This window comes from Nothoprocta perdicaria, unplaced genomic scaffold (assembly GCF_003342845.1).
Source record: "Nothoprocta perdicaria isolate Ctin4 unplaced genomic scaffold, notPer1 scaffold_2, whole genome shotgun sequence".
Lineage (NCBI taxonomy): Eukaryota > Metazoa > Chordata > Aves > Tinamiformes > Tinamidae > Nothoprocta > Nothoprocta perdicaria.
In genome coordinates, this window is record NW_020455204.1 from 5,388,403 (window position 1) to 5,408,527 (window position 20,125).

At 50.0% G+C, this 20,125-nt stretch overlaps 1 protein-coding gene across 1 annotated transcript in view; it reads right to left on the reverse strand.

Annotated features, from left to right (window-relative positions):
• Nucleotides 1–20,125, reverse strand: part of MMP17 (matrix metallopeptidase 17) — a 61,247-nt gene that overhangs the window by 40,402 nt on the left and 720 nt on the right. The window contains exon 2 of the mRNA XM_026037471.1: nt 20,011–20,097. Within this exon, the coding sequence (XP_025893256.1) occupies nt 20,011–20,097 (87 nt within the window). The remainder of the gene's footprint in view (nt 1–20,010; nt 20,098–20,125) is intronic.

Consider the following 20,125-nt stretch of genomic DNA (forward strand, 5'->3'; position numbering starts at 1 on the left):
TCCTACAAGATAAGCCAGGAAACCAGGGACCAGAAGGAGCTCTGAGGGGACGAGCAGCAAAGGGGATGCCCACTCTGCACCATGTCCCGTCCTGTCCCATCACACTCTCCTGCCCGCATGCTCCATACCCACTACCCTATGCCAAAATCACCAGCAGAGACACTTTCAAAGCCTCCAATTTCCTTCAAGACAGCTTAGATGTGGTTGCTCCATGGCCCCAGCAGTGCATGAGGCTGCTAGGTCTGAAGYGGCTACAAGCCACACATGCCAGCATGAGACAAGGAGCAGAGGACCACAGCCCTACCATTAACCACAAGTTCATCCTACAGCTCCAAGCGAATTCTTGTATTTCTTTGCTCAAAACTMAGAAAATCTTCCAGAAAGGAAAGAAAACAATAATATAAAAAAAACTCAAAAGTGTCTCTAGCACTTCTCAGACAGAGGTGCAAAAGCCAATTACCACCGATGGCCAAAAGAAAGGTGAGCTGATGAGCGAGATGCTTGGCTGTGTGCAAGGCCTGCTCTTCTGCAGGGCCACGTGGAGCTGGGATCGATGGCGCTTTGCAGTTGGCACCCACTCTCCATTTTGCTATTTGCTCCAGTAACGAGTTGCCAAGGTGTCAAAGCCAAATTATTTGAATGTCTCTCAGAGTGAAAGATACTCGGGGCTCAAAATTACACCTTGAGCCAGTGGGGACGTTTCGCAGCAATTATCACCAACTTGCATGGTGGCAGATTGTAAGCAGTCAGAGGAGAATGAAAAAAAAAAAAGTGTCCTTCCTTCACCTTGCATACAAATGAAAAGCAAATGTGATCCTCTTGCTCTTGACATAACCATGCTTTAAAGAGCTTTACAAACATCTATTTCCTCATTTGAGCTCACACAGAAGACATATTATCTCTTTTGATATGCCTTCTCCTTGGCAGTATGCAGCCTATCCCCTATCTCTAACATTTTAAGAAGCCGCCAAGTGGTTATTTGCAAAAATGACATTAGGAGATGGATATAATCTATTTTAAACCCCAGCAAAATTGGCCAATTTTATGAGGTTCTAGCATACAACCGAATTAATAACGTTGCATGGATTATGAAATGTGAAACGCAGACCCCCATCTCTCATCTGCATGGGAGCTATTTGGACAAAACCCAACCATCTCACAGCACAAAGAGGAGAAAGAAAATAATGAAACGAATTGTTTCCAAAACACAACAGCTTCCTCAATGGCAGCACTCTTTGTAGAACAGTGTTAAGCTTTTCCAAGACTTAGTTCTCAACTCCTATTTTCTCCTGAAGCCTTTGTCATTGCCGCACCCATCCTTCAGCCCTGGGACTCAGAGAAAGCGCGAGTGACTCTTGAGGACTCTGCACCCATYGAACACCCTTGGCCCATCGACCACCCCTATAAGCAGCAGCATCTCCAGTGYCAGCAGTGACCAATTGGGCCCTCTTCCTACATCCTCCGGTTGCTTCCAGCCTTCCCCATTGCTGCCTCCCTTTGCTGATATGTCTACTGCAGCCACCCAGCTCCTCATCCTGCCTTTTCAAGGACACTCAAGCCCTTTTGCTCTGCTCCAAAGATTCCTGCTACTCTTTTCCAATTGTGTCAACATCTGCTAACACAACATGACCCCAGAACCAAGACCACCTTCACCAGTGCTGTGGCTTAGACCTCCTGCAGGGGAAATACAGCCAAGAACTGGCATTTCTTCCCACATTAAGATGCAAGACTCTCTGTCTTACTTGATCTTGCTCTAGAGGTCTTGTTTATTTGGTTGCATGGAGGCTATTTTGTTTTTGGTTGTTTTCTTCTGTCTTAAATGGCTCAAGTTAGTATTTGAGTTAGCACCAGCCAAAAAAAATATTGATTCCCAGACAAAACTGCCTGGAGCTCGCAGTAATTTCAGTCCTGTGCTCAACACGCATCCAATATTAAGTGGAGGYTGAGAAGCACAGCTCTGCCAAGTAAATGCCTTTTCCAGGTCGCCTGGAACGCCGTGTCCGTCCATCCGGTCTCTCTCAGGATCATTTTCAGGGAGGGAAGGATCAACAGCGCAAACCAAGTTTTGCTGGGGTGTTTCTAGGAAGGGAGCTGCTCRCTGGTCGGGATTTTGCGTCTATGCAAATTCCTCAGCTGTCACATTCAATTCGGCTCAAAGCATTGGCAAACGCGCAGTGACAGACCGGTTATTCTCGACAGCAGTGCTCAGAAAGCTAATTCTCCACCGAAGCGCCGCTCTGCAGTGCCTGGGCTGCTCTAATCAAATCCGAGGGGGGATTTTGCTGTGTGCCGGGCTGCCGGGCAGGGCCGGCGGTCCCCGATGGAGAGCAGAGCCGTGGGGATGGGTGCCGGGCGCTGCTGCTGCTCCTTCATAGCGACTGCGCTTGAGGAACCAGCGAGGAGTCGGCTTGGCCTGGGCTTGCGCTTAGGTGCTCCTGGGCCAAGCTGTGGTGTTGGGAAAGGAGGGAATAAACAGCACTTGGGGAGCCCTTGCCAGCTCCGGGGACTGCAGGATTGGTCACCAATGACGTGTGGCCGGCAAGGAGGTGAGAGAAGGAGAAAGAGGGATGAAGGCTCCAGGCAGCCACCAAGAGGCTGGTTCCACCAGTGTGGTCCTGCACAGACCCAGGACYGCTCTGCTTCTTCCTCCCTGGCCAATGGTTTCCTCTTGATCCCCACCAACCCCTAGATGCTCCTCCAAACCCCTCAGCTTGTTTTGCACCCTCTCAGTAGGTGGTCCCAAAACCAGCTTCTCCCAGACGGAGCGCATGTGGAGCAGAGGACACAAAGGAGCTGAATTCACCCTCGCCTTGCCCTGCAGATCCCCAAAAGGCAACCGGCAGCTGGAGGCATCAGCCCACAGGAGCCCACGGCTCCGCCACCTCGCTCGGCTCCACCGGAGCCAAGACGCACTCTGAATGCAAAAGCTCTGGGGAAAGGAAGACAAATTGCTCTGGGGGAAATGAGATGACCTCCCAGGCTGTGTCAGGAAACATTTGTCAAACGGCAGCAGTCGTTAGCTGTTTCCCTGCTACCGGGAACGGCGGGTCCCTGCTGCTGGTTGGGTAAYGCAGACCTGGCGCTGCTGCTGTAGTGATGCTGAGCGAGGGCGCCTGGCCTGACGGCAGCTCCAGCACATCTGAGCGGTGAGAAGGCAACACACGGACACATCCTCAGCTAAAACTCTGCCCTGAGCCCTCCCTGATGGGCTGGTGAGGCTGCCTCGGACACACGGCAGGGCATGCTGGCTCCACTGGTTCACGCCAACCCAAAATGTCTATTTTTATAAAGCAATCACCAGTTTTTCTATAAAGCATTTAATCAGAGGACTTGATAGCTTTCTACAAAAGAAATGGAAGACTGTTGTAACAAATGGGAAGGCAAAAGTCTGAGCACTTAAAGGACTAACTTGAAAGCCACCCAAAGCAAAACCCACCAAACCCAATGACCGACTCTTTGGGATGGCTTTGGGCAGTACAATGCTGATCCACAGGCAGACTCAGGATAGAAATATCCTCCCAGGAAATCAATTTGCCTCCTACACGCAGCGGAAGAGGAGAGAGCTATCAGTCACCAGCCTTATGGCTACAGGAAGGAACCAGATTTTGTTTGTGCAGTGGTAAATTCTGCACAACAGCAAAATCGCCCGGCTGCCGAGATCTTGCAGAAAGGAGCTGGGGGCTGCCCACATCACAGGCACAGCCAGGCCAGCCAAACCATTTGGTCTTATAAGGGCAAAAATGTGCCCAGCGCAAGGGAAAACAAAACCCAAGAGGTTGCTTAGCAAGGGAAAAGCATTCTGCTCCCTCCACAGCAGTACAGGTGGAATATATGGGAGTTTGCACTGGGGATCTTGAGGTGGATTTATATAAATACTTGCACAAGAACGCACATTCAGATACTTTTAACCTAATTTAATATTCACAATTAATATCCCACCATAACTCACGCGCAGCAGCATTATAGCTGACTCAGAGCGAGCCCGAGCCTGGCCAGGAGCCCCGCATGCACCTCTGCTGCCGTCAGCTGCAAAGCTGCCGCCTGGGGCAGCAGCCTGCAGGCAGGCAGCTCACAAACCCCTCAGGGATTCACAGGCCAAAACTAATATCTTAAAGATCTGATCCCTGCAGGCAGCAAGCGCAGAATCGGGAGTGTCTAGGATGAACGTACTTGTATTTGGAGCTCGCCTCATTAACAGGTCGGTAGTAAAAAGCCTGGCAATTATTTTTCAGTGCTATCATGAGACCAGCCACCCCCGGAGCTCTGACAAGCTCCTGACTAAGCAGCTACCTCGGCAGGGAGACCGATAACGCGGCATGGCCAAGCCTAGCCCGTGCTGCGGCCAGGCGCGCTAATGAGAGCCTTTTGCCTTGCAATTGCCTTGGAAGCACGGGCAAGGAGTTAAATTAAGTGCACCCATCAGCTGGTGATAAAAAGTCAGTCAAGAGACCTTTCTGGGAAGCCAATGAGGACTTCATGAAGACGAAGCAGAAATGCTCTGCAGACCGGGACAAAAAGGCACCAGGTGAGACCGACATCCAGAAGTGCAGTCTCCAGAAACACCTTCTCCCAACTCTACCCATCGCAGCCAGGCTTTGAGTTCCTCTCCCGTGCACTGCCARGGAGACACCAGTCTATAAATCCAAAACCCAGGGGAATGGTGGTGGCTCTGCACACCCTCATGCAGCAGCGGCCATGGTGCTCTTAGAATCATTATGGTTGCAATAGACCTTCAGGATCCATGAATCCAACCATAAACCCTTCAGCATCATGCCTGCTAAACCATGTCCCTAAGTGCCTCATGTTCCCGTGGAACATGATTCAGGATTTATACCTTCCTGTGCTGCACCTTCTCAGTAGTAATGCTTGATTTGATCAATGTCCAGAAGCAGAAAGAAAAAAAATAAAAACAACCTTCAAAACAAAACAATACAAATCATGAAAAACTTCTGAACACAGAAGTTCATCTTTAGAGCTGAAGCAGAAGCAGCAAGTTTAAGCATCTGTGAAAGAAACAGGACTAGTAGCAAGGTGGGAGAAAGTTTGACTTCGAAGACCCATGGGATAGAGAAGGGAAAAAGTAATTAATTATTGCTTGGTTTACAGACATTTGCATTTCTGGTCCCAGGGGACTGGTGGTCGTGGGGGAGGAATTGTGATTAACGCAAATCATTAGGCAGATAAATAAGCCTGAGGATTCCTCCTCTCTTMGAAAAAAAAATACAAGTATAGAAGTTTGCGCTGGCTCAGACAAACATTGKAGTGCATGCACTGTGTGCAAAACTTCCTTGGGACATGTGTGTGTCAGTGCTGCTCTACGTAAGGAAAGGAATGGAGCTGTGGATAGAAGGGACCATTAATTTTGGTGGCTCTTGGGAGACAGTGCCCAGCACCTCGATGCTGACCCCACCAGTACGATGGTTGCACGGAGCTGGCATTTGCAGTATGTGTTTGCAGGSTCCAAACTTATCCTCTTATGGAAGATGGCAACACACACGTAGGACACATCAGCCACTCGGGCAGAAAACACAGAACTAGGAGGCTCAGCCCCGCAATGCCATTAACAGCAGTGTCCTCTCACACGCTAAAAATGGGCAAGAGGCTGATTCCATAAAAGACCCTCCCACTCCCTCAATGAAAAAGCCATTTATCCTTTTTGCGATGCTATCAGCAGTAAAGGAATTAAGCTAAAATGCGATTTCTTGGAGAGTATCCTGAGCTTCCTTCTACAGTTAAGACATCAAAACAGACACAGATCAGTTGAGTCACCAAATAAACTTTTGGAGCTTTGCTTTTCTGCAGGAATCTCTCCTATAAAAGCAGCTTTAGGTGGAGAGAAGAAAGGGCTGCAAAATGCACGACTGAGCAAATCCACCCTGCTTTGCCTCCCCAACCTTTGCAGCAGGGAATTGACTGAGCGGTGCCTTAACAGGCCGTCACKTCTCCCAAACAGCAGTTTCTCCCAAATAGAGCTGAATGTTGAGTCACCATATAAAATTATTTAGGTCTATATTGATAATAAAATGWCATTTTTGCATGCTGTGGTTCTTGCAGGAAGATTCTGAATCTGGCTCTTTTCCCTTTGAATAGCTCAGCACTGTGGTGCTCTGGAGAGTCTCCCCCTTCTCTCCCCATTCTCCCAATTTGGGGGGAATTACTGTGACCCAGCACAGAAAGCTGTTGCTAAAGTGCCTCGGTCCATCTGGTAGCAAGATATATCCTGACATGGTGATGTCACGAGGCAGCCTAAATCTCACAGAAACTGCCCCAAAACACGGCGCTCGTCCAGAGCTGCCCAGCTCTCACCCTCCACGCTGCTCCTGTGCCCACCACTCTGTCCCGGCCACCTCGTGCTGGCAGCGCACCGAAACCACGAGGCAGGCATGTCTAAAGCTGAGGGAAAGAAGCCATGTGGGCCTTAACAGACAGGTCATTTAACGAACACAGCRAATTTTCTAGAGAAGCCGGAAAACGGCGGCGTTTAAATAAAGGCGTCAGGAAGCCCTCCGATCCATCACGGCATTGCAGCAGCAGACAAGCTCTCAGGGAGTGCTGAATACCCGCGGTAACACCCTGTCCTGTCTAATTAAAGGCTGGAGCAAGAGACAGGCTCAAGCGGTGGGAAGCAGGAAGGAGGCAGGATTAAGGGTTGGTAGCAAAGTCTGGGGCTTTGGGTGCCACGCGGAGCCAGGGCAGCCGGTCACGACGGCTGGCAGGGAGGCAGCCCCTGTCCCCCTCCTTGCACTCTGGCTGTTCAGGGGGGCATCAGTGCTCCTGTCTGACCAGCTTGGGGGAGCCGGGGTGTGCAGCAGGAGCCTGGGGACGCTGCCACATCTCATGCATTACACACACAGTGCAGCCATCCACTCCCTTCCCACCCTCCCATCACATCCCATAGCACTCGCCCAGTGGCACAGCCGCCTCCAACCCCAACACCACCTTCCAAGGGCTATCTACCACCTTCCAAGGGCTTCCTACCACCTTCCAGGGGCTTCCTGCAAGGCATCTGGATGATATGTGGCTCTGCACCCCCTCGGCACATCACCATGCAGGTTTGCCCCACCGTACAATCCTGTCCGGATTGTACAGCCAGGGTTGTGCACTCTGGGGTGCTGAGCATTAGAGGAAAGCAGAGGTCTGATATAAGGCACACAACGGTCTCTGTTAGAGACACAGTGCAGCAGCTCAGAGTGTGCACTGTGGCAGCACACCCCTATGTCCTGCCTGCTGGGGAGGAGAGAGGAGAACAGCAGTGCAGGGTGAGGAACACATCTTGCCCCAACCTGCATGACGAAMGGCACCGCGGCCACCCGTCGCGCCTGGGGCTTTGGGAGTTTGCGTTACAAATCACACTGGCACGGCACTTTCCATTTGTCACTGTCAAAGGACTTCACAGAAGGAAGGAAGCAACATTTTCCCATCTGTAAAATAGGACAACGTGGGCGGGAGATTGACTGCATAAGGTCACGGAGGGGAGGCTGCAGGAGCAAGCCACATCTCCCGGCACTGGAAGCGGCGTCTGGCGCACTGATGCGCAGAGCTTCCCCGACACCATCTCCAGCWCGGGCAGAGAACGAGGGAAAAACCTACAGGCAAAAATTCCTCTCTCACCCCAGCAAGTGCCAGGTTCTGCCTTTGCCAGATGAGAAGTGGTTTGTCACTTCTAAACGGTTCCAGCAGACTGTGGGAGTGAGACACAACCCGTGAAAGCCCGGGGAGGTTCCTGGAATGAAAGAGAGCTTCTCATTCTCATGGATCTCTGCTCTGCAACCTGACAAATTCCCACTCTGAAAAATAAAATCCTTATTGTTTTCACTGCAAGAGGGAAGATGCCCGCGCTTGTGGAGGGGCAGAAGTCATTTTAAGGGTGTACCTCGCACAGCTTGACCCTTCCCGTGTGGAAAAGTGCCTCCTTCCCCACACATTAAACATGCACTCAAGAACCTCAAAACTGGACACCATAGCATCTTGGCTGAAAATGAACACTTTGTAGAGTCAAAACATTCACTGCTGCTTCCCCATCTCCTCCTGTCTCTGTCCCAGGACTATGTCATCACAGATCCTCTGAACTCCAGGACCTGCGTGTTAACCTGGCAATTAGTTGAAGAGTAGTGTCTAGCAGGTAGTTGTGGATGTTGCCAATTACTAACTCCCTGCCAAAATTTCTCTGCTGGGATGAAGGCAGCCAGAGCTACAGGGGCACCTGTGGGGACAGGAACTGCTCTTGTTGCCCATCTCCGCTGCTGAGCCGCCGCTGTGCTCAAGGCGAGTGTTTCCCTACGAACCAGAGGCTGTGTCAGGGAAGCAGCAGGTCTCAGACAGGTTTCCCAGCCCGGTGCTTCCCTGGCCAGTTTAGCACAGTGATCTCCATCAGGTTACTACGAATCTTGCATCTATTTCAGCTCCCTACCCTAGAAGGCACAGATGACTCCTAAAAAGCTTGAATACCATAAAGACAAAAAAGACAGCCTGCTTAATATGCTGGGCACCTATTTCTGCACCTTTAGGGATGGAATTTACATCTTGAAGACTCCCAAGAGATTTTATGTGCCTTCATCTTAATCATCARCATATTCCCCTGCAGAAAGCACTTGCTACCTCTGTGATAGATGTAACCWGCTCTCCCAGGTCTCGGCTGGAATCCCGGGATCCTTCCCAAGCCCTCAGCAGCATGTGCCCTGCACAGCCACCATCAACCGCACAGACACCTCTCCTCCCTGCTCATCTTCGTATGAAAAACACCATCACTCATAATTCGATTTTCAAGTACCTTCTCACTCCATTGCTAAACACTCTGTCACATTTTATAATCTTGTTTTGTACGGTCACAAACAACACGTTGCCTTCCCCTGCTCCCATTAGCTCATGGGACTTGCAAGCAGTTCTCTTTTGAAGCTCTTCCAGGTTATTGAACTACTATGTTAATGCAGCTTGTTTCCCATCAGCTGAGGGCAGAGTGCCGGGGACATCATTTATTTTCCATGTTTATTTATGTCAGGAGAGTCCTTAAAGGATTTGTTTGCAGCTGCTTCAGCCTGTGCTCTTCCAAAGGTTAGTTCTTGCTCCCACTACCTCTCTGCAGCACTGGACGCCAGCAAGTCATGCCCAAAGAGATTGAAGCTCACTGAGTTTGATTCAGCTGTTTTGATGCTGTGGAAACAACTAATTTATTTATTTTTTTGTGCTTGCTAACAAAGAACAGAATCTCCTTCATTTGCTCTAACAAGCCCTTATGCCCCTTTAAGGTAAGGAAATCTATGAGTGTGGTTTCTCTCAGAGCCAGCCTTTGGTCTCAGGACTGATGTATTTCCACCCCAAACTGGCTGCAGATAACCATGTGAAGGGGTTTTTTTTGCTCAAACCCATAAAGATTAGGCCAAGRGGGCTTTGTGGCACTCCTTGTTCATTGGCTCCCAACACGCAGATAAGAGGTGCTCAGGCCATTAGCAGGCTGAAACTTCTTGCAGCCACTACCTGGGTGATGCCCAGAGTGGGTTTTTTCCTCCTTTTCCACTACTGTTACTCCTGTGACAGAACCAGAGGCTGAATTCAGCTCTCCCCCGCAACACATTTTGGCATAGGTAAAGCAAAATGCACCTGCCAATAAATACCAGGATCTCAGACATTACGAAAAATACTCCTTGGGAATAAATTAATCCATCACTAAATTGCACCTTATTTCTTTTTTATATATTCCCTATAAAACTTGTGCCTTCCAAGGCTTTTTAAGAAATGGTGTCTAAGAAGGAAATGGTGAAAAGGGGCTCCATAAGAAAGTAGAAATTGCTACTCTATTATATTGGCCCAAGGGAGACAAAAATGTTGCCTGGCATCTGGCAATGATCTATTAATATAACTAGTGTATTTCTCTGCAATTCCAAGAGAAGGTCCATTTTTGTTAACCCACTTTTTGGATAGTTTGAGAACATCGCATCTGGATTTTGATGATACAATCTCAGAAGAAATCAATTTTGTTCCTGCGGTGTGCTGGCCTGTCACGAATAAGGTTCCTCTTCTAGGATGAAGTGAAAGGGAGACCTTGAAAAATGCAGGTATCTTAATGATCTCAACAGAGCAATTCATCTGCCCCTTTTCATTTTGCCTTTCATCTTTACGGGGGGAAACAATTGGGTGCATATTTTACTCCACCTGCCACTTATTATTTTTCCAGACTGCCGTAGCTGCAGATAGTCACTCTTCTTTGCAAGGTCACACTGCTGGCCACATTGCAAGTAGAGGAGACCTCCTGTGCACATCACCCTGCTGCCCTGGGCCTGGCCTCTCACCTGCAGATGATGATGATGGTCCACCACAACGTGCCACTCTCCAAGATGCAATTCAAGCAACTTCCAGCTCCTTGGAGCTAGACTTCTGGGGGAGTTGGCTGCCAATTAGTTTTCTCTGTGGGGTTCAAGGCTACCCTGGGGGAGAACAGAGTGCCAGACTGATTTCCCCCATGGTGCTAGCAGCAGTCTGGGCAAGGAAACATTTGCTATTTTTTGACAGTTCCCAAGGGAGGCTGCTCAGGCATCCTACCCACTTGAACAGCAGAATGGGCAATTTTGCCAGAGACTCCGTTTAAAAGGGTTTGCAACGTTAATTAAATTTCTGCAGTTGTATCTGTTGGCTCTAAATAAAACCCAGGCCTCTCTGAGTTCACAAGGAAAGGATCAGTTCCTCGCACACACTCAAACATGGTTCAAGACTGAATTTCTTGCATGTAACATTAGGAATACATCATCATYTCACCCAAAGGAAATGAGTTCAAAAATTGGATGGTTCAGATACAGCAGAGAGTGGATAATCAGAGGGTCTGAGATGATGCAAGAGGATCCCCAGGGCAATAAAAAAAGACCTTACCCTGAGAAGGAACTCCTTTAAGCAGACAAGCAAAATTGATTCTCTGGGGTTGTACAGACAGGAATGATACAGCAGGGACACACACTGAGTCACAGCGAGTACTCCAAATTAATTCAACATAGCAGTGCAAGCGCCCTTCCTACTCCYAGGATCATACTTTGTGCCCCCGAAATCTTTGGCCTCCACCTATATCGCTGGGGTTTAGATACAACTCCTGTTTTCCTGGTTTCCACAGGAGGGCACCAGCACAACGCTGATGGCGAAGCTGGGATGGTGCCCATCAGGTCAAGCAGCCTCCACACACCTGGGCCTTGACCACACTTGGTCATTGCCAGGAAGGGCACAGCTGCYCCACCAGGACACGGTTTAGCCTCAAGCTCCTGCACCACATCTCTCGGCAGCGCTTTGTGAGMCAGTCTTGCTCCCAGAGGCTGCATTCCCAGGGATGCTCTCCCTCTCTCAGGCGAACTCAGCACGTGACATGGTTTCCCCTCACGGCCGCTCGACACCATAGGCGTCCAGCACCATGAACAGGACTTGGTGTGGCAGGGCCTGGGATGAGCTGCGGACCTACGGCCTCCTGCCACACATGGCAGTGTTCAAACGCGCACGGCAACTCCGAGCACAATTGCTGCTTACTCCRTTGTGTGATCCTATGCAGTAAAATGAGGAGCAAAGAAGCCCTTAAGAGCCAAAAAGTATAATTTTGACAGGTAGCAATGGAGTCTCATTTGGARTCGCACGGGCATCCTTTAAGGGAGCCTAATCCCAAGGAGCTGCAGGGATGGTCAAAGGAGGGGGTGACGGTGATCACCTTCATGGTGATGAAGGCCACCACCAAGGTAGGTGCATTGAGCTCGTGCAGCTGTGCTAGCACTGTCATGCACTCATGGGACACCAGCTTGGAAGTCCAACCTCAGATCCAACCAGAGACTCTTTGTGAGGAGAAGTCTTTAAAGACTAGAGCCTTGGTCCATTGAGGCCAGGCTACCCTGCAGGGAGCAATGCAGCTGCTTGCTCAGCGACCACTTGCAGCCTCTCGGGGCCAGGCTGATCAGAAAAGTCATCCTCAGGCTTTCCAGCATACAAAGCAAATTCACTATCTTTTGGGGGGAAGTTTTTTAATCTAGGTGGTCTTCTAGAAGACTCTTCAAATCAATGCTCTCCCTTTCATAGCCTAYGGGACCTGGCAGAGGGTGGTTGTTTTCCTCCAGATTATCCTGATTTTTCTGGACACCGACTGCCTACATCATACCAACGTACGAGGCGTCCTCGGATCGCCAGGATAGCAACAGATTGTGTGACAGCCCTGTCATTCTGTCACGGAAAATGACATGCATCCAGCCTGGGAGGAAGAACTGGATTGCTGTACATTTTAGCGCTGGCTAAGGCAATCAAGATTATTCCTCATTTCCCCGTTCTCATTGATCAGGCCTACAGGATATATTTCTGTAGCAAACAAAATTTGGCAAAAAAATAAAAAAAAATCCCAAACCACCTAACTCTCTTTAGCAGTGTTTTTACATGAAAACATCTTGCCATTTCACAAATGTGTCCATGAGGGATTTTCCTTTTGTGAACCCAATTTCCTCTCTCTTTTGAGCGAAAACACATCTCTGACATGAAGGACGCACAGGCAGAGACAGCATGGTTTGGTACAGAGCAGTGGGGAATTTGCAGAGTAATAACAAAATGGAGAACAAACAAGAAAAATAAAAGCCAATTTAATGCAGAAAATTTATCAAAGCAGCAAAGATGCTTCTCAAGTGGCCTTGTTGACTGCCATCCTGGAACCTAAYGTGCTGGAAGGGGACTAAGAGCTTAAAGAGGGAACAAGAACAAAGCGATCGCACGTACCAGCGTGGTACCAACCCTACCGCTCGGCAGCGGGAGCCCACCGTGCTCGGCTTCTGCCTCCTTGCAAAAGGCCTTGCTGAGCACGTTACAGCTCACTTCAGCTCTCAGCGCAGCACGAGTGCTCCCTCCAGCAAGGGACACCCACGGCTTAGGGCTGAGCACCAGCTAGGACATAAAAAATACACAGCGGCTGCTATATCTCCAAAGACTGCACATGSTGAGGTCAAGAAAAGCTGGGAAGAGTGTTTAGTTTCTCTTTTATAGAGTGATATATGGCAGCTGACAAGCTTTCTCAGAGGCTGAATTCATCAGCTCCAGAGTTTATAGGTAATTAGATCTGGAGCCTTGGTTGGATCTTTTCTRGTGGTCAGAATATCTTTTTGCTCCTCATGCATTTTTTGGTATCTAAGTCTGCAACTGAGCTTTCTGGGAACCACTGCAGAACAACAGAAGCACTTTCTTCCCTTACACACTTCAGACAAACAGGCATCCAAGTTATTTTGCTTATCACACACCTTCAAGAAGGCTCTGCCCACAGGGCGGCTGCACATGAGCTCAGCAGAGCTGCCCAGCAGTTTAGGACAGAGTCACAAACTTAGCTTAAACTTCAAGGGAAATGCAAAAAGCCATTTCCCAAACTGCACTTCAGCCAGAATACTGGTAGTATTACTTCTGCATATGACAACATCTTAGTGAGAAAAGCAAATGTTTATGAAGGATTTACCAATATCCATAAAAATAAAGTCCAAGGTCCATCAGAATAGCCTAGAACTTGGAGCACTGTGAACAGTCTGCAGCAGCTAATCAAGTGCACACCTCTTCATATTAGTGTTTCCAGGTTCTCTTCTCAAAAGAGATCCCATGGAGACCGCCTTCCTCGCACACTGGTCTTTACTGTTTCTGTTCCACTCAGTTCCCATCCAGGGGTCATTTGCTCATTCAGTACCAATACTGCTCTCATCTCTACTCTGAACATCAAAAAAGCATCAGATATTGAAATCCCCAAAGGCTGGCAATAGCCTACGATGATCCATTTTGCTCTCTCAATAATCTCCCATCTCCAGCAAGGGGAATTTGGTGGGAAGGTGAAAAATTCAGAGTTGGGCAGTTTGGGGAAGGGTGACTCTGGCGGCTGTACAGAGATGAAACATCTCCACTACAGAGCAAAACAAGCAAGCTCCTCAAATCAAAAAAGAAATTGCACTGAGGATTTCAGTTGGTTTTTTGGTTGGTTTCAGTTGGTTTTTTGGTTAAACTTCTCCAGATCTGTAATCTCCCACTTCTGCTTTTGTTGAGGGAAGCTTTTGTACTGCATCCTTAAGGAAAGACAAGCCATCTCTTCCCTATTTTGATGAGAAAGTCCATTGCAAAGCAATTGCACATGGAAAGCACAGGCTTTCCATCCCCTGGAAAGCCATCCCCTGGAAAGCCAGCTAAACTCACATTCAAGAAGTCCACTCCAAGGGCCTCCTGCATCAATGACTCCAAAAGATGGTGCAGACAGACACCAAGCTTTGGCTGCAGCAGCTATCAGCTGCTTCCCTCCCAGGTGCATTGAAGTCATGTCTCCTGCAGAAAGAAGTCACCAAAAGCAGCTCCTGGGCTCACGACAGGCTCAAAGCAGCCCACCTCTGCTCCAGCGCAGGTGGTCGTGCAAGTCACGTTTGATCTGTAAAGTAAACTGAGTATGTAACGGGGGAGAGCCTGGGCTGCTGGGCATTCTTCAGCAGCTGGGAGTTAAACAAAAGGAGATGCCATCTGGGGTTTGTCAAACGGCAAGACTATATCATCCAAACGTGTCCATCACCTTCAAGCAAGGACCCTGTGACACCAGTAAAATTGCTTTTGTTCACTCRAAAGATCAATATTGTCAGGATGAAATTATATGCCACCTGATATGAAGAACTCTGCCTGGCAGACAGTCAGCAATCAGAAAACTCCTTCTTGAAAAAAACATTAGAAAAATCTAAACAAACCMAAAAAAAAAAAGTTATCTTAATATACTGCCACCTTCCAAATCACCTTATTTGGACTGTTCTTGCCAGAARCTGTAGATCATCACCAGATTTCTTGGAAGAACGATTTTCCGTGCATATGGTTTATTCTGATGCAGGAAATTCCTCAAATTTAATCGAGTTCTTTTCTATCAAATCAAAGCTAATCAAACTGTCAGAGTCTCATTTGAAGGCCACATTTCTYAGTGAACTTTGGCATTTGCTCCATGTCGGGTGCTGTGTGCCTTTTCTCTGAACAAGCCTGTTGTCAAAGGCAGTTGCTCATCGTGTTCATCTAGAACTCCCCAGTCCTGCTCAACTTCCACAGTTTCTTCCCCTCGCCCCCGCACGTCTGTTTTGTTTTTCACTGGATTTAACTTTGCATATATGTTTTTTTTTTTTTTTAAATATAACATCAAATCTCTTAATTCTCTGACCCAGAAATCAGAGACAATCCTCATAAAAATCTGGGACAAAGAACACACACACAGATGCACGCGCACATCAGGAAGAGCTTCTGAAACTCCCAAATCTACCCATTTATAGCGATTTTGATTAAAGAAAGCATTTCAAGAACTGTTGCTGTCAGATCTTGGGTTATTTTGAAAGTAAATCCTTGGCTTTCAAGTTCAGCTCTGCTCTAAAATAGGNTTTTTTTTTTTTTTTTAAGAGTGACAACATGGTGACCCAGGTTTATTGTTAAGCAGCGGTGTGCACCTAGATGGGCCCAGCTTAAGAGAAACTCTCTTTTTTTCCCTCCCACATTGTCACCTTCATGAAGCCAATTAGGAACCCGAGATGGGAGCTGGGTATCTGCCCACTCTCGCGGCACTGCAGGAATAAAGGTTTCCTCAGCGAGAGCGTGACCTTTCCCTGAGCCGTGCAATCCATTCCGGCAGCAGCTTTGCCAATGAGTAAATAATTAGAAATTAGTGAGCGGTCAGAGCGATGAGTCACAGCAAGCGCTCGCTAGAACTAATGAACTCGCCGGGCGTCGGAGGCGTCCGTGAAGTCCCCTGGTTTCCGAGCCCTGTCCTCCGACCCCTGTGCTGGGCAGGCAGAGGTGCAGCCACCTGGACCAAAAGCCAGTCCCGCTGCCGGGTCTTGGAGCAGCCGGGCCATTGCAGCAGAGATGCTGCAAATATTGAGACCAGGACCAACGTCTGGGCAAAGGCTGGGGACAGCAACGCGGCATCTTAAGCACAGCCACCGGCCAGTGCAATTTAGCAGAGGAGAACAACCAAGCACCGCGGGAGTGAGGAGGCTGTCTAAATCAGGGAGAGGTGCACGCAGGCAGAGCAATTTTCATTACAGCAAATCCCACCTGCCTTTAGGGTCACCGGTGACGTTAGCTCTGCCTGCCAAGTGCCTCAAACCTGGAGCTCAGCTCCAATGATACAGAGCAAAGCTGCGGAGGGGGCTCACGTCATCGACTCCCACCAGGATCCCTTCCCCTAAAACATGGGAAAGTCTCTGGGAATGGGGTTTCCCACACAGGCTCACAACCATCACTAAAGGCAGAGGCTCATTAAAGTGGGTAATTTAGCTTAACTACCCCCATAACTCAAGCAGCTAGGCCTACAAAGCAGCCAAGCACAGGACAAAACTGCTCTACTGTATCTGGAGGTCTGGGGCTCTCCAGTCTGAAAGGGAAGTAGCAGTTCACACCAGCCAGGGCTTTAATACCAGATTAAATGTTTTCACAGCAGCCTGCATGTTTGAAAGCTTCCAGCCACCCTCTTGTCAAGCCAATTTGGTTTGCATTGTACTTTGGCTTTAAGAGGTATCTTAAAACGTAACCAGCAGCGCATTTTTTTTGCATGGTGGCTGAACAGCCTTGGAGGGGATTCACAAGGCTGGGAAGGCCAGGACTCCTTATTAGCAGGGAAGGAAGTGTTTTCATGGCAGAGGGGCCAAGCAAAGCCCTTCTCGCCTTCACACTTGACCTGAATGTACTGTTGTTTAGGGAAGCTGTCAAGCATTTTGTCCTGAATGTCTTGTCATTTTAGAAGGCTGAGTGAAACTCTAACAGGGATTATGATTTTTTAATTTTCCCATTAGCAGCAACGGAAGATTACAAGCCTGTTAGCTCCTCCAGATCAGCCAGCCTATACCCATGCATGGATTTCACTTTAAAAGGGCTAATCATCACAGGCTTCGGATCAGAAAATAAGACAGGCCTTAGAGRTACCATGCCCTGTCCCAGACACTCAAGCGCATCCATTGAGGAAAGCCCTGGGCTGATCTAAGCGCAGCTCRAGCACAAAGGAGGCTGCACTAGTGGGATCCCCCAAGAACGAAGCGGTGCCTGAGCAGCCCCCGGCTCTTCAACCCTCGTGCGCGCAGGGAGCTGCTGCTGCTCCTTGCCCTGCTCCCCACCGTGGGGACAGAGGAACCTCTGTGTGATCTGGCAGGGCTCTGCGGAGCACCCTCCCCACCAGCGCATCCCTCATTCAAATGAGAGGCCGCTACAAAGGCGAGGRTCCTGCCCGCACACAAAGAGCCGCTTGGGATCATGCAACGAGGGGGGCTGCGGCCCAGGCCCCGGGCGACGAATGCAAATACCCACGTCCCCCCGGAGCTACGGGCTGCCAACAACAGAGAYGGGCATTGTGAGCAGCGAGAGGCGTCTTGAGCAACACGCAAGGCACCAGGAATGCCTCGAGCCCCCAGCTGCAAAGCCCCCGGGAACTGGAGGGAAGAGCCGAGCAAACGTTCCCGGCACCTCCCGTCGTGCTCTCAGCAAGAAGAACGCTCTTGTTTTCAGTACAAACGCTCTTGCAATGCAACTAAAACTTTCCAGGCACTCCCATGTCGCTTGTCCCCCGGCCACACGGGCTATTCTCGGTCACAGCATCACAACCATCCCAACTGGTGGCCCCCACATGATGCAGGGGCTTCTCCAGCCACAGGAACCTTTGGACATTGATCTGCCCAAAGTGCTGCTCAATGCCCAGCACTTCCCACAAGACAGCAGCCGTATCCGTAGCAGAGAATAACATAACCCTGCTGCCAAGAGCTGCTTCTTCAACGCTGAGCTCRCTCCTAAAACAGCAGGTCTCTGAGTCAAAAGCTTTAGTGCACAGATTCCACTGAGCCGGCCCTTGTGGAAAATAAGGCTTGAAGGAGATATCCCTCGGGATCCGGTTCAAAACCTGGTGAAGTGAGAATCCTCATTACTTGGTTACTGCTAACGTATATAAAGTTTTTGCTGCTGGGACTTCTGGGACTCTCAAGTCAAACAGCCATAAGAAGATGCGATATGTGAGCGATATACATACACCGGCCTTTCAGCATCTCGGCACGGTGCTTTGGGGGTTTTATTGTAGAAAAGGCAGCAGTGCAAAATGGGAAGCAGTAAATCTCAAACCAATGCACTAAAATTCAAGGAAAACACTCCAGTCAAGCTTCATTCCATCTGCTCTATTTTATCTGCTCTCTTTGTTGGAGCAGCTAATGGAGAATAATAAAAACATTAATAATGAAGCTAGATTTATAAACTGGGCAAGATATTCCACGGGTAATGAAAGCTGGAATATCATTCGATATTATATTGCTTTGGGCAGCACTCTAACAAGAATCGCCTTTGAATTATAGCCCTCTCCCGTTTTGCTGAACTTTAATTTGGCCTCGCACCACGGTTTCATTTAAAACAAAGCTGGTGCTGGAGCAAGTGGCGCGGACGCAGAGCCCCGCGCAGCCTCTCGGCGGCGAGGGGGGCACTCTGGATGGAAAAGCTRTGTTGAGACCGTGCTGCATTTCCTGCAGAGAATTGCTGGATGCGATTTGCAAAGGTTAGTGGAGCTTTCTATTGCCATGGTTTCAYGCTCCCTTCCTTTTTTCAAATATTTGGTGGAAAGACATTGCACATCTTTAATTTCCTAGTCGCTTCGTAAAGTGGATGTCAAACAATCCTCCTTAAAGTGCTCGCTTCCCACACTTTTTTTTTTCCCCCCTGATAAATACCTCCAAAAAATACCTGATGTTTTCTGCTCTCTGCTGCTCATTACAGGGCATAAGCACAAGGTGTCCTCATAATCACCCCCATTCCTCATTCAGCAGCTGGGGAGACCAAGGGGACAACGTGCTCCAGCAGGAGCATCCCTGGCAAGGCAGAGATCACCCAGATGCACGTTTAGGGTCACCTGCTTGACCCTTCCCAGAATAAACAAGGTTTAGTCCCAGCGTAACTTCTCCCTGCAGTCACCTGCACTGAACTTCTCCAGAGCTGCCACTCTTCCTATGAGGACCCCACAGCTCTACAGCAGCATCCTGAGCCGCCCACACCCCAGTGCCTTAACGACCCACATTATGACCCACAGTTGCCGGCAACAGCTAATGAGCCCCCTCGACTATCAGCATTTAACCTGTAARAGCTGCGCGCAACACAGACAGCCGCAACGGCAAAGGAAGGTCAAAGATTTAAGCCTGAGTTAAATTGATAGGGGCAGAATGTACAAATTCATGTTCTGTTTGTACTAAATACTAATTCTAGTGCTTGGTTACAGAGCAAAGCAAATGCACAACCACAAAGCAGAGGCACCTCACTTTCCCCATTTTCTATTAAACCAGCCTGCAAAAAGCATCGTTTGTCCTCGCCGGAGCACAGGGGCTTGTGAAGGAGCCTCTCTGCTCCGGGGCTTGAGTCCCGCTGGCACCCGCGCTCCGCGCTCCCTGTCACCCTGGGGAAGCGCCCGCCTGCCCAGAGCAGGTCACGGAGATGCTCCAAGGCGGCTTGGCAGCCCCAGGACCAAGGCACAGCCACGCACCGGCTCTCGGACACCTGCCTGCACTGGAAGCCTGCGCTTGGCGCAGCCGGGCGGTTTTCCCCTCTGATCTACCGTCTCCATAAACTTCCCCTGCTGCAGGAGAAAAGCCTCTGCCTCCCCTCTCTTGGAGGGGACGGTGCGAGGTTGCCCTAGCCCTGCCAGCACCGCAATCCAGGGCAGACAGCACCCCAAACCCCCCGGGATCGCTTCCATCCCCCCGCAGAGGGGACAAGCGCTTGCGTGGGAGCAGCGCAGGGCAGCGGGGCCGGGTGCTCCCGGTGYGGAGCCTCCGGACCGCCCGTCCCCGCGCGCCTGCTCGGGGCTCGCAGGGCCGGGCGGGGGCGCGCCGCGGGGAAAGGGGGGCACGGGGAAGAAGCGGGGGGGCCGCAGCGCAGGGAAGGCAGCGGGAGCCCAGGCGGCCGCGCGCGGGGGTGTCTGCGGGGACGGGGGTGTCTGCGGGCACGGGGTGGGATCTGCGGGGACGCCCGGCCGGGGGGTCGGCGGGGCTCGGGGGGGGGCCCGTAACTCACAACTCCACGGGTGATGTCCTCGGCCGCGGGGGTCGGCGCCGCCGCCGCGTCCTGCCACGCCAGCCACAGCGCGAGCACGAGCAGCATCTCCCGGCCGCGGGGCCCGGCGGCGGCA